This window comes from Notechis scutatus, chromosome 5, assembly GCF_049901735.1.
Source record: "Notechis scutatus isolate UNSWTSFEM ecotype Mainland chromosome 5, rNotScu1.2, whole genome shotgun sequence".
In the NCBI taxonomy this organism is placed as follows: Eukaryota; Metazoa; Chordata; class Lepidosauria; order Squamata; family Elapidae; genus Notechis; species Notechis scutatus.
The window spans coordinates 16,450,647-16,465,471 of record NC_142013.1 but is presented as its reverse complement, the minus strand read 5'-3'; the positions used below and the strand labels follow the sequence as shown (position 1 = coordinate 16,465,471).

Here is a 14,825-nt window from a genome sequence, read left to right as displayed (position 1 = left end):
GCCTTATCATCATAGCCTCCCCTTTCCTATACTTCCAAAATACCTGGAGGATACTAGATGTAAGTTGATGGAGGGAAAAGCTTCTTTTGAACTTGAACTAGACATGCAAAAGATCAATATGTAATCAAAGGCTGAAGAATAATATTACCTTTCCACATTATTGAGAGGTGGTGTACCTGGAAGATTCGTACATGTTCTAATTGCCTTCTGATTCCCTTTTTATCTAACTAGGTGCTGAGATTTAGCCCTGAAGCAGGTAATTTCAGGAGGAGAGGCAGAACCAAGCCCAACATGTCACTGATCGATATTCAACTGGAGCACCATGAACGTTGCGACTGCATCTGCAGTGCGAGGCCACCGCGATAAAAGCAGAGTGCCTGGTTTTATGTGCAACATAAAAGGGAGAAGGAGCTGTCCATGCTAATTTGCCCAGTGACTACCGAACTATGCTAAAAAGCCTGCATCTGTAGCCTTTTGATTTGAAGTGCTAAAATGCCAATGACAGCTTACCCTTAATAAAGCAGATTGACAACTCTGAATGCAAATCTGGGATTGAGTTTAGAAAACAAGTGAACTCGAGGGCTGAATGTTTTCAGGCCTATGATGAAAATCAAGCTGCATGAGGACAGCACTCGTTTGGCTGAGTTCCTAGTTGGCTTTTAAAACCCTTCATGCGTGCATGTACTCACAATACTTTTGCACAAAATCCTTTGCACAAACACCCTTAAGCACACTTACAGTCCAACTTAAGGAAAAAGGAAACCCTGTAGGGGCATCATGGCTAATTTAGCCATTTTAGCCATTTAGAACCAAATTAGCCAAATGGCTAATTTATAGACAGCCACCAACACATACAGGTATATTAGGTTTACAGAATCCTGGTGCTGCAGTAGGTATAAAAGTAGCAATAGTATCTGGCATCTAACCATACAGGCATCACACCTAGATATATGCATTATAGTAGTCCGATCAGAGCAAGCAAGTTTGAACATTATGCAAGCTGGAGCCAAGGCTGTTAGAATCCACATAGGTAGTCTTCTTATATGACCTCCATTGGGACTAGAACTTCCATTACTAAGCAATATGACTCATTAAACAACTCATCACATTATTGCACCTCATTTCATGATCTTTTTTCTTTTTTGCCATGGTCATTAAAATCCCCCGGTCTTTAAGTGAATTTGGCTTTACTCCTTGGCTTTGTTCATCAGAAGCCACCTGGGGAGATTGCAAATCACATGACCCCCAGGTTGCTGCAACTATTGTAAATACATGCCGGTTGCAAATCTGCTGAATCATGATCACGTGACCGCAAGGACACTGCAGCAGTCATAAGTGTGAGGACCAGTCATAAGTCACTCTTCTTTTTTCAGCACCAACATAACTTTGAATGGTCACGAACTGAATGGTTGTAACTCAAGGACTACCTGTATATAATCCTGTTATTTACATAGTTGTATGAATCATTCTTCCTTGAACTAGCCTTGTTCCCTTAAAGTACAGGTTTCAAAATATGCTGATACTCATTCAAATGATCACCTTTTATGGATAGCAAAGTTTTATGGGTACCAAACATTTCAGAATATTGTTAGAATAGAATCAATCTGTCCTCAAGAGTCACACTCTTCTTCAGGCAGTAGTCTAAAGGTCCCTATACTTCCCATTTTAAAGTTTTAGAAAAACTTCGTAGAATTGTTGCTGTCCAGCTTGAAAAGATTCTTCCCCAGCCTTGTAAATAAACACACCTTTTGGGTTTTGACAACCTTTCCCAAATCGGTTCCTACCAGATGTATTAAATCAAACTAAGAATCCTGGAAGCAGCCCAACACATATGGAAAACCTCAAGTTGGAGGAGAAAAGCTACACTGAACCCTTCAACACACAATTGGATTGAAAGGAAATGATATACTCAATCATCTAATTCAGTGGTTATAACTTTGACAAGCTCTTCATTTCTGAGTTTCATGCCAATCTGATTTAAACAAACCAAGTAGTGCACACATTTTTTTTCAAATGCAATATACTATAGTTCCAAATAGAGTAGAGTAGAGTAGAGTAGAGTAGAGTAGAACAGAACAGAATTCTTTATTGGCCAAGTGTGATTGGACACACAAGGAATTTGTCTTAGGTGCATATGCTCTCAGTATACATAAAAGAAAAAATAATACATTCGTCAAGAATCATAACACACACTTAGTGATAGTCATAAGTCACTAAATAAGCAATCCAATCATACTAGGAAATAAAACAATATAAATCAGAGATACAAGCAACAAGGTTATAGTCATAAGTGGGAGGAGATAGGTACGAGGAAGGATGAGAAGAAGAATAGTAATACGGTCTTACTAAATAGTTTGACAGTGTTGTGGGAATTAGTTGTTGAGCAGAGTGATGGCATTTGAGAAAAAACTGTCCTTGTGTCTAGTTGTTCTGGTGTGCAGTGCCCTATAGCGTGATTTTGAGTGAAGACATTGAAACAATTTATGTCCAGGATGTGAGGGGTCTGTAGATATTTTCACAGCCTTCTTTTTGACTCATGCAGTATATAATAGAAATAGAATAGAAATAGAATACCTTTATTGTCATTGCATTCTACGAATAAAATGAAATTTGAAAGCTACTCCAGCACAGTGCCCCAAACACCACATCACAATCACACTACAGAGTATTTAAAAATTAAAATAATAATAATAATAATAATAATTTAAAACCTAGTCTAAAACCTATCTAAGTTAGATAGTTTAAAAATGCCACTATATACATAGGACTAAATCACAAATGCACTGTTTGATTCAAGACAATTATTGCCTTGGAAAAGAAACTGTTTCTCAGCCTATTAGCCCTCATTTTAAGACACCTATAACATCTCCCTGATAATAACAGTTCGAAATATGAATGACCAGGATGAGAACGGTTTGTGGAGATTTTTAGTGCTCTGGAGAGGAGTCTGGTCTTCGCAATCTCTTCCAAAGAAGAAAGAGAGCAACCAATGATTTTTTTGTGCTGTGGAACATCTTCTTATCCACTGCAGAGCATCCAGCATACCACACTGTTACACAGTATGCCAAAATGCTCTCAATGGTAGAACAGGTCCTCAATGGAAGGCAGGTTGGAAGCAATTGTTTTTTCTGAAGTTCTAATTATCCGTTGAAGTTTGTGTCTGTCTGGTTAGGTTACAGAGCCAAACCAGACAGTTATAGAGGTGCAGATTACAGACTCAATAATTCCTCTGTAGAATTGAAGCAGCTGTTGGGCTGCTCCATCCTATGAGCTTTTCCATCCTATGAGGGCTGTTTCTAACTGAGAATATTTGTGGTATAATTGGAATAGCTTGCTGTGATTCTAAAATAACCTCTCTCAATTTCAAAACATCTTTCAAATCAACATTTGCCCATTCCAGACAAGGACAGCGAACTCCAGACATAAAGAAACAAAGCATCTCACTAACAATCCAAATAAAATGCATCTTGTTTGGTGAGAGCCATCAGCAGATTCAAAAGTTGGAGCTGGGATTTCTTGCTTCTCTCTCCTTCTCTCCCATTTTATATAATATTTTACCTGCTAGTGTGCTCAAACTGGATCTAATTCTAATAAACTTGTCATTCGAATAACAAAGCTTGCCATTCATATTAACATAACCTTTCCCAAACTGGATTCCTCTAGCTACCCTGGACTATAATATCTAGACAGCTTTTAGCCCATAAACTGTAGGCCAAACTGTCAAAACTAGCTGGAACAGGAATTGTAGTGAAAGGCAGAAGATTGGTATACAGGTAATCTTCGACTTACATCACAATTGAGCCCAAAACGTCCATTGCTAAGGGAGACAGTTGCTAAGTGAGTTTTGCCTCCATTTTACGACCTTTCTTGCCACACTTGTTAAATGAATCAAGGCAGTTGTTAAGTTAGTAAACTGGTTGTTAAGTGAATCTGGCCTCCCTATTGACTGCTTGTCAAAACATCACAAAATGTGACACTGCAACCGTCATAAATTTGAGTCAGTTGCCAAGCATCTCAATTTCAATCACGTCACCATGGGGAGATGATCCTAAGTGCAAAAAGGATCATAAGTCCCTTTTTTTTTTCAGTGTCGTCCTAACTTTGAATGGTCACTAAATGAACTGTTGTAAGTCAAGGATTACCAGTAGAGCTCTCAAGGGTTCAAAAGTGCCTCGTGCTTTTGGTAAAGCTGTGCAGGGTTTCAAGTCTGAAGTCAATAAGATGCTTCAAAGCACACAAGAATGAAAACATGTACCTGGCATCTTTTTGCCTTTGAACAGGAAGTGCTGCATAATATTATTTAGCTGCAATCTTCACAATAATTGGCAAATCTATATTTTTATGCTTCAAAGGCAGCCCCATAGCTGATACAGCATTTTCACAACAAGGATGAGATCCTTACCACTGACATCTAGTTTTGGCTTCTGAAAGGCAGATTTAAAAATCAGCTGCATTTTTAAATTTTAAGTACATACCGAATGCAATATTCTTCACATTACACAAAACAGTATTAATTCACTGCCATCCATAGTAGTTCCCATGGCTGGCTGTAATTTCCTGGGACTTAAAAAAAAAGAATAATTGTATTTTGAATAAGTAATTTATTGCCTTGAGCCTTACTTGGTTTTGCAAAATAAATGTTGATTGGGTTCATGCAATATTAATAATATTACATTTAGTTCCTGGCTGTTGATAAAGGATTTGAAAAGCTACAGGATGGTTTCCTGTGGTTTTGAACCTCTAATAGGAAAGTTCCTTGATTGACTATATTTTCCAATTATTTTGTATGTGTTCTGTACTTGTTAAATGCACACATATACTAACTCATTTCTTGTCTGAGATATCTAAATAAAAGTGTAAGGCTGTTCATGGTGAAGAGAACTGAATGTTTAGTTTTAAATGTAAAGGAGAAAATAGGTAGAAGGTTTCCATAGATAAAATTACACTTTATTTTTCTATATTGTTTTCTGATTCCATGCTTTAAGAAAGAAAAAAATGGTTTTACAATAGCATTTCATATATAAAAATAAATTTGGCTTCTTATCGGGTAATATTGCGGATTTCTAAACCACTATTGTTCTGCTATTCTCTAACTTGGTTCCTTTTATTAAGCTGAATGTTTCATCTGCTCTCTTGTTTTCTTCATCAAATTTTTCCTGAAATACAGCTCAGATTTTGAAGAAGTTACCACTTCCTATTGTAATGAAATACTGGGGAATATAAATATTTCTTCTGTGTTTCTTTGTTTTCCTTTCTTCCTACGAAATCTGCTTGTTTCAGTTACCTTTTGAGGCACTTAATTCAGTACCCAAATTTTATTTTAAAGGAGTAGTTATTAAGTCAAAGATGTATTAAACCTTATATTTTAAAAAGTTTATTCCCTAAATACCTTGGTCAACATTTCCCACATTTCCATATGAAAACTGAGAAAATAGCACAATGAACCAGTTCCTTTATCATCTGTAATGGAAATTATTAACTAAACCATAGTTAATAGTTAAAAGCAATTGTTTAGTTTAACTATTGCTGGAGCTGTTTAACTGGATTATGAATTTGGTGTAGCTTGACTAGAGCTTTGAATCTTGACAACTTTACTTCAAAGAAAGGTAATTATGGAATTAACCATTTTAAAGTATAAGTGTTCAGTAAATAAAAGCAGCCCAAATATCACAAACTAGTCCTTAATTAATTACTGTCTTTCAGTACATTTCTGGCAACTTCAGCATGATGACATTGGTCTAGTAAATCAGTCATGTGGTAGAATGCACTGAATTTACTACATTTTGACATTTTGAAAATAACTGTTCATATTGCAACTATTTTTGTGGTGGATTCAGTCATTTCTTTCTTAACTAAGGCATATTTCGGGCAAAAGAGAGGAAGGGGGAGAATTCAATCCATTGACAGTTTGATTCGGTTCATAACAGATCGAAAAACCCATTTACTCCCAAGTATTAAACAAACTGGAGAGAAAAAATGGTCAAATTCATGTGTCCAAGAGGAGGGCAAATGGAAAAATATGTATTGCCATTTCACAACACAAGCCCTTTTATGATATTGAACGCACCTATTTGGTTCCAAGGGTGCTTTTTCGAAAGGTGACTGGGCTTTCTTTGTTTTTGCTTTGAATACATTTTGCTTTTAATCGAAGAAGCTTCTTCAGTTCTTCGGAAGCATTCTTGGTTGAGAAGCAAAATGTCTTCAGGCAAACACAAAGAAAGTCCAGTTGCCTTTTGAAAAAGCATCTGTGAGACAACCATGACCTGGATGACTGAGAATCTCCATAGACAGTATAAGAGGCACTGCTAGAGTCATGGTATCATTGTGCATGTTTCATTAATCTGATGAAAACTCCAAATATAGTTGATGCATTAGGTCAACTGACTGATTATATGGCAGTGCTTTTCTAAGTATCTTGCTGTACTATATGTACAAAGCAAACAAGATATTTAAAAGTAAGAACAAGGAAAGGGAGCAAACAGCCAGTAGAAACTAATTACTGGTGGTGAAGAAAATATTGATATTATAGGAATGTGACCTACCAGCAAAAACAAAAGAGTTTTCAGAGAAATGTGGTGGGTTATAATTACCATCGTCACAACCATCACAAGAAAGAGTTGGGATTATATAAATATGTATATATGGGCTTAGTTACAGATATTGTGCCTGTGTTTCAGCACACTACATTCTACACTACAATTATACTATAAATTAGCATTTGAATTGACCCTCATCCTTAGGGAAAGCAAGAACCATCGATGTAAATAAGCAAAAGTAACATAAGCAAAATGCACAGTGTAGTTTCCTCCAATGTCTCTCTCTTGGGTCAACATATTCTGTCCATAAGAGCTACAGTGGCACAGTGGTTAGAATGCAGTACTGCAGGCTACTTCTGCTGACTGCCGTCTGACTGCAATTTGGCAGTTCAAATCCCACCAGGCTGAAGGTTGACTCAGCCTTCCATCCTTCCAAGGTCAGTAAAATGAGGACCCAGATCGTTGGGGGCAATATGCTGACTCTGTAAACCACTTAGAGAGGGCTGTAAAGCACTGTGAAGCAGTATATAAGTCTAAGTGCTATTGCTAGTGCTATATTAGCATAGACTACATTGCTCATATATAATGGTCCATGTAAAATGAGTGAGATCTTATATACATATTCAACGCCTAGAGATGTCTAGATATTCCAAAACTATCAGCATATCTTCTTGTGCTGGCTCATAAAGTAGGCATCCACTTAATCTTCTACTATGCCATTTGAACCCTGTTATTTTGGAGGATTACACTTTCAATAAAGCAATACTGTGGTTTGTATCGAGTTGATAAGACAAATTGATAGCCCAGGAACGAAAATGGATGATCCCACTGAAAATTATTGGTCTTATGTTTTCATCACAATCCTCTCAAAAGCTGAGCTGTATACAAAGTAAACAATGCAATATGTACTAAGATTATGAAGTATTCTGTCTCCCTTTGTGTGTATGTGTCTTTTTTTATATATATCAGATCTCTTGTACAAATGCAATTTTCAATGCTTCTGGAAATACGATTGGAAAAAAAATCACTGTAATCTTGTTCGGATCAAATTTGCTATCCTGTGCAATTTATATATGTATTGTTGTTTTTGTTATTGTATACCTAAAATGCTGCCTTTTGTAGAGTGAACACTTTAGTCGTACAGCACATATAATTGTGTTTTAAAATCAATTACAAATAAACAAGCTTTTGAAGGAAGAATGCTGGATTTATTAATATGTGTCAGTGTTCTTAAATTCTGCTGAAAGGGCAATTTAAGCGGTACTCTTTGTTCTTTTATTTTCCTAGTCAGCAAGTGCCCAATTTCATGCAAAGCTTTAGACTTTATACAATTTCCTTTCCTCTAAATTAATCCACGTATATTCCCAATCATCCACAGTTAATGAAATCAGAGGATGAAAACACCCTTTCCCCCTAAATTATGGGTACTTGTTCTTAACCATGACAGTGGCAAAATAGCAAAATGTAAGTCATAACATCTGAATACTGATTGTAACCTTTTGTAGTACAATGTGATAAATCTCACAAGTCTCAAGAGGCAAAATTTGTATCACAATGTTTGTGCCCTCTCACCCCACAAAGAGATCTATGCCTAACCGTTCCTTTTCATTTAGAAGAGACAAGTAGTTTGATTTGATGGAAGCAGCCATTTATTCAGGCAGCCATGAGGATTAGTCACCTGTTGCATTTTTAAAAGAACAGACTAACTTCTATATACAGCACAAAGAAATCACAATAAAGAGGACCCATAATCAAGCATGACGGGTAGCATTCAATCTAGCATATCAATATAACCCTACAAGACACTTTTACATGTAGGCTGATACTGCAGGCTGTCTGGCTTCTCAAAGCTACTGATCTGGCAAACCTGATTTGCTAGGGAGTGGCTCACTAAGATTGAAAATACAGAATAACAGAGTTGCAAGGGACCTTGGAGGTCTTCTAGTCCAACCCCTATATCATTCAGGAAACCCTATATCATTTCAGACGAATGGTTGTCCAAACTCATCTTAAAAACTTCCAGTGTTGGAGCATCCACAACTTCTGGAGGCACATCAGTCCACTGATTAAATGTTCTGTCAGAAAATTTCTCCTTAGTTCTAGGTTGCTTCTCTCCTTGATTAGTTTCCACCCATTGCTTCTTCTCCTACCTTCAGGTGCTTTGGAGAATAGCTTGACCCCCCTCTTCTTTGTGGCAGCCCCTCAGATATTGGAACACTGCTACTATGTCATCCCTAGTCCTTCTTTTCATGAGACTAGACATACCCAATTCCAGCAACCATTCTTTATTTGTTTTAGCCTTCAGTTCCCTAATCATCTTTGTTGCTTAATTCTCATTACACAGTGATGCAAGATCACTTTTTAATTCAAATGATCCCAGGTTCAGTTCTTAGTGTATCTCCTTTAGATAGCATTCATTTACATATAGTATACAAACATTTCATATCACAAACTTTCCTATTTATTATTATTATTATTATTATTATTATTATTATTATTATTATTATTATTATTATTATCTCTTTATAACATGAAGTCACAGCTGCCAGTTTTTAGCTGGAGTTGGCCTTCATTGGCATAGGATTTTTCCAAATTATCTAGGATGTGGTAATGAGTATGTGGATCCAAGCAGAGTGCCTTTTTGCAATTAACAAAACTTTAGTCAACACCCAGATTTTCAAAGTGCTGTCCAAAATATTTTGGCATGGCACCGAGTGTGCCAATAACCACTATGACCACCACAGCTGGATTATGCCACAATCTTTCAACATCAATTTTCATTTCTTGATGCTCTGTGATCTTCTCCCATTCTTTTACTTCTAGTCTACTACTGTATCTCCTGATTTTGCCACTTCACATCCACACATTGTGCTGAAGATGATTAATTGCACAGTTAGCCAGGTGTTCGTTCTGGATTTAGTATTTTATTGATATACTGTTCAATCTGAGGGGAAAATGTATCAAATCTTTGGGTATGCGAGAGGTGAAAAGGAAGCAGTGGCTAAGGATATCATACATAAAACACTTTGGGTAAGAGAAAATTTTCATCAGATTCCATCAAATCTTACAGCGATCCACAGCTCCAGATGCAGAAAGCATGAATGTATGCAATTTCTGTAGCAAGAAGCATAACATGGAATGTAACAGACATCAAACAGGTCAAAGGGGGATTAGGAATATTTTTTTCAGGTGCTTAATCTAGTCTTTAAAATGCAACATCATTTATGAGAACTTACTCTGGCCCTGACCAACCAGAACAATTTATTCCTCTCTTCTACTATTTCTATTACATCCTTCCCCAAGATGAGTTCAAAAGCAGCTTACATAATTGAAATACTGCCACAGTAAAAGCACATAAAAATAGAACTGGCATCAACACAGAGCCTTCAGCAACATTGGATGAATGCTAAAACTAAGAAGTCTCAGAAAATCAAAACGGTATCTTGAAATAAATATGAGGAAGTTTCAGGGAAAAGGGGCCAATATTTTTTTTCCTTCACAAAAGCGGGAGGCACTCATATATATCATTGTCCAAAATCAGAACCAAGGCAATTCAAGGGTCTTTAAGCAAAACAGACACCATCCAGGGACCCTGATCTAAAAGATAAGAGCAAACTATAATCAGCCTTGCTCAGTCTCAATACCTATTGGAACTAGGTGCACAAAACATAATTTTAGACCATACGCAGCCATTACTGTCAGACTAATAAATTGATGCAACATCCCATCCATTTGAAAGTGGGACTTGCTTATGGATACTAAATATTTATTCTGAAAAACAAAATGAGCACCCAGCACATTTCCTTCCAAATTTCTAAAGCAGGAGGGCTGGATTGTATAATTTGTACCTAAACTTGTATCCTCACTGCATCACTCCCTTATATGTTGGTGGTACAAAGTCTATCAAGGTTACAGTCATTACTTAACCACAGCAAATCCCCACTTAATGGCCGCAGTTGAGACTGACAATGCTATAGGTGAGCAATGTAGTCATTAAGTGAAACATCATGTAACTATACCAGACTTACATCAATTCCACTGCAGTTGTTAAGTGACAAAGTTTCCACCTGGGCATCTTGTATTAATGCTAAGAACTATTGTATGACCAATAAATCCAACTCTCCATGCTATGACAGCACTTCCATTTTTGAAAAGCTGCTATCACATATCCCCTTATCTCAGTGTTTCTTCATTTTAGCAACTTGAAAATGTGGGTTTCAGTTCCCAGAATTCCCCAGCCAGCAGTTCTGGGAGTTGAAGTCCACATATCTTCAAGCTGTCAAAGTTAAGAAACAGTGCCCTTATCCTTTTTGTCTTCAGGCTAAACATTCACAGTTCTAGCACTGATAATGTTTCTTAGTTAAGTAACGAAACATTTGCAAGAAAACAAACAAGGTCAGAGAGCACCAAGGACCCCACAGTTGAGCCCTGAGCTATAAATATTCTCTTATATTGATACCCAGTTCTTTCAACATTCTTCATAACATTTAATCTCCAATACCTCACTGTCCACAGTGGCTTTTCTTGGCTCTGTTTTCAATTCCGCAACATTCTTTTTCTATTGTGCCAAGCAGAATTAAACCCCTTATTCTAGAGTTCTTTCTGACCAATGCAGCACAGAAACTATTTCTTCCTTCCACCTCCGCATGCCCCCTTGACGTAGCCCAAAGCTCTTCTGACAACTGATTAGATTATTTAGTTTAGATTATTATGTTACAGCTTTAACCTTATCAATGTTAGGGGAGGTCTGTAAACCACTCAGGGTCAGGTATGATTGGAAAGGCACATAAACCTAGTTAAATAAATATATTGGAGGAAAAAGAGAAAGATCTAATAAATCAAAGTGATGGGCTTTATCATCAGAAATGAAAACACTGTATTATGGGTATGAGATACAAATAAACAGATCAGCCCAGTGAAGAAGACCACATGGATTTATAATGATGCAGCTTTTTGAAAAACTCAAATGGTGTTCACAACACATTTACATCCCGATCATAATTCTCATTGTATCCCATTTTCTGCCACTAATGTAATTTGATTCCAAAGTCTTAGATTTACCTGGTATTCTAGAAGAAACTAACCGTAGCTTAAATGAAATGGTTTCCAGTTTCAGTAAACCAAAATAGTTCCTTCTGCATTACATCATGTTTGAAACAACCATTACACGTTTGGATATTCAATCAAGATGTGTAGAACTGTGTATTGGGGGGGAAAAACTGTTATATTTCTTCCCTCGATTTTAATGAAGACCCTTTAGTCCATTTTAAACCTTTGACAGAGAAAAGTAAGCAAATCAGCTTTCTGCAAGAAATATAGTTTGCAAACAACTGAATTCCTTGAGACTAAAAGAATTTATTAATTAACTATCCCTTTAACTTTTGTACTTGGTACAGAAAAAAAATCACAAATGAAAAAAAAGAATTGGCACATGATATTAAATCATTACTATCCAATTTAGGATAAGAGGACATGTGGGTTTAGCTATCTGGAAGATGATGGCTGTTAATTATATTTCTAACTATCCCATATTCTTTTATCCTTCATGTGCATACAGCTTCAGCCAAAGCTAACTTAAATTACTTCCACACAAAAAAACATTTTTAAAAATTCATCAAATTACATGTAATGAAACATACATTCCATTCTCACACTGTTTTTCTGCTTAGTGAAATTTTAGGGGATATCCTCATTCTTCTTTCAGACTTACAAGATTCTTTTATTGTAATGTTGGAAGAAATATCCTCCTGGGTTCAGTTCCAAGTGGGGGAAAAGACACTGGAATCATGGAACTTGCTTGGAAAGAAGCATTAATGGTGGACAGGATCACATGGCTGGGTGATCACATGCTTCAGGATGTTGAGTGAAGAAAGAAAAAAGGGTTGAGATGCTGAAAGTGTCTGAGTTTTATACCCTCTGTTGGATCCTACCTTAGTGTTTCCTGTTCCCGTGTATGAATTGTATCCCATTGGCTGTCAGACTCCCAGGGGGAGTCTTAGCTAACTTTGTAGGTTTTGTCTGTGTCACATTAATCTTCCCAGGTGCCATGTAGTGAGATAGGTAGAAGGCTTATCCTATCTTTTGTTATGTAGAATAGACTGGCTCAGGCCTTAATGGCCCATTGACAAAGGTGGGAGGGGAGCTGAGTTTTTACCTCTCTGAGTTTCTACTTCTCTTTTAGGGGAAATATTCTGCCTTTTTAATATATCCTAAAATATTTCATTTTCGTAGGAGAGGGGTGGGTGCTAACTTCCTACGATAATGTCAGCTTACAATAAAGTAGAATTAGTTCCTGTGGATGTGGTTTCTTCTCTGCACTACCTTGCAAGGTTGACATCAGTTTTGCAAGTACATTTCTCCCTCCTCGCCTTTACAGCCCAAGAAACTAGGGCTGTATTCTGAGATATTTGCCATGCCCACATTCCTTCTGTGGACTACTTAAACTTAAATAAGTTGGAGGTTATTTGTACCTTCATCACAACAAATATAAACAATTTTTAAGGATCAGCTGTCTGGAGCACTTCTGAGCCATCTCAAGTCCTCTTCTTGTCTCAAGAGGAATTATTGAAGAGTTGGTCTACTCACTGGGTCTTCAATTCCACTGCAATCATCAACTCTGCTTTTCTTTTCTTGTTCTTGTTCTTTTTGTATATATATTTTATTTTATTTTTAAATATGCATCAACATCAATACATGAACAGTGTGGCATCTGGATATCGTTTGTTTTAATGCAAAGAGCAATAATAATGTTAATAATATTTGTTACATTAGTCAAACTTATGTAATCATAGTGTTAATACACATGGACACTGCAAATGGGGCCGAGCTGGGCGTCCTGGAGTGAGAAGGAGTGCCGGAGGAGTAAAAAACCTTGGTCCAGCTGGCTCAGCTGGTAGCACCTCGTAAGGGCCCCTTTCCAGGGTTATGGGAGAAGATGGTCAACAGTTTTGAATGCAGAAGAGGGCTTTATGCCCCAACGGCAGATAAAATGGTAGAACCCTCTTCTAGGAGAAGGGAAACTCCAATTTCAAACCTCCACGGCCTTGTGATATCTATCATTGGATAAGGCTTCAGAAGTCAACCTCAAGGCAAAATCCGGAGCCAAAGTCCCGGAAGCAGTTCATGACTATGTACAATCATGTTTTGGTAACTCCTGCGATGCAGCTGGAACTAATCATATCAGCTCTGCCATTCCATTAGACTGTTTCAGTGACGTGGAGAGGGGGGAATTTGCTGCTTTGATAATAGTTTATCCTCCATATTAAATTACCCAGGCCTTGTGCTCTGGAGAGGGCACTCCAGTTTTGCATACAGCATTGAAACAACACGGGAAGTGGCAGTTACCGGTTTCATAGCATGATACCATAGTCTCTTGAGACTGAAGGATGCCAATTCAATTCAATTCAATACACACGTTTGTATTAAGATAGTTATTCTGTGTTTCAGTGTATAATGCCAATTACAATATTATTTGAGCAGGCATAGTAATGCCATCTTTCAACCTCTATTTTTTTCATTTAATTATTGCTTTTATTCTATTATACAAAAATATTGCTAATGCTAATATTCCCACTACTTCTTATTTCTACCTCTGCTCTGCTTTTCAGTTTGCTATTTTTTTTCCTTAGAAGTCATCTGCATTGACACAAAACCCTTTTTTTAATGTAGCATTTATAATGAGAAGACTAGAAATCAGTTCCAAATGAACTGTTCTTATTATTGCATTGCATTAAAGTCTTGTTCACTGCTGACCTTTCTATAGTTAAATAAAAATTAAAAATCAGCATTAGAAAAATATAAAACAAAGTATTAAAAATGACAGTAATCCACATAGATTACCTGAAGAATTATTGATAGTCCCATATTACCTCTAATGTCATTTCTTTGGATAATCTTAATTTGCAGAATTGTTGGAGGGTTTAAAAAAAAAACCTTCTTCCTATTTAGCCTCTTAACCAGTGGTGGGATTCAAATTTTTTTACTACTGGTTCTGTGGGCGTGGCTTGGTGGCTGTGGCAGGGGAAGGATGCTGTAAAATCTCCAGTGGGAGGTGGTATTTGCCAGTTTTCTGGACTACTCAAAATTTCCGCTACCGGTTCTCCAGAACTGGTCAGAGCCTGCTGAATACCACCTCTGCTCTTAACCCATCTTTCTTATCTCTCTATCCATTCTACACACCACTAAATTACCCAAGTTTTTCTCTAAATAGGAAGCCAGTAAGATTCTGTGCCTTCCTTTATACAGGAGTGATTTCAGTCCCAATTTCCATGCCTAGCAAACCTAAAATTA

At 37.0% G+C, this 14,825-nt stretch overlaps 1 protein-coding gene across 2 annotated transcripts in view; it reads left to right on the top strand.

Annotated features, from left to right (window-relative positions):
• PDGFD (platelet derived growth factor D) overlaps window positions 1-539 on the top strand; it is a 186,523-nt gene extending 185,984 nt beyond the window's left edge. For both annotated transcript variants that reach the window (XM_026675624.2, XM_026675623.2), the window contains one exon: window positions 232-539. In XM_026675624.2, coding sequence (XP_026531409.1) covers window positions 232-366 — 135 coding nt within the window. In that variant the 3' untranslated portion in view covers window positions 367-539. The remainder of the gene's footprint in view (window positions 1-231) is intronic.
• Window positions 540-14,825: the final 14,286 nt, after the last annotated feature.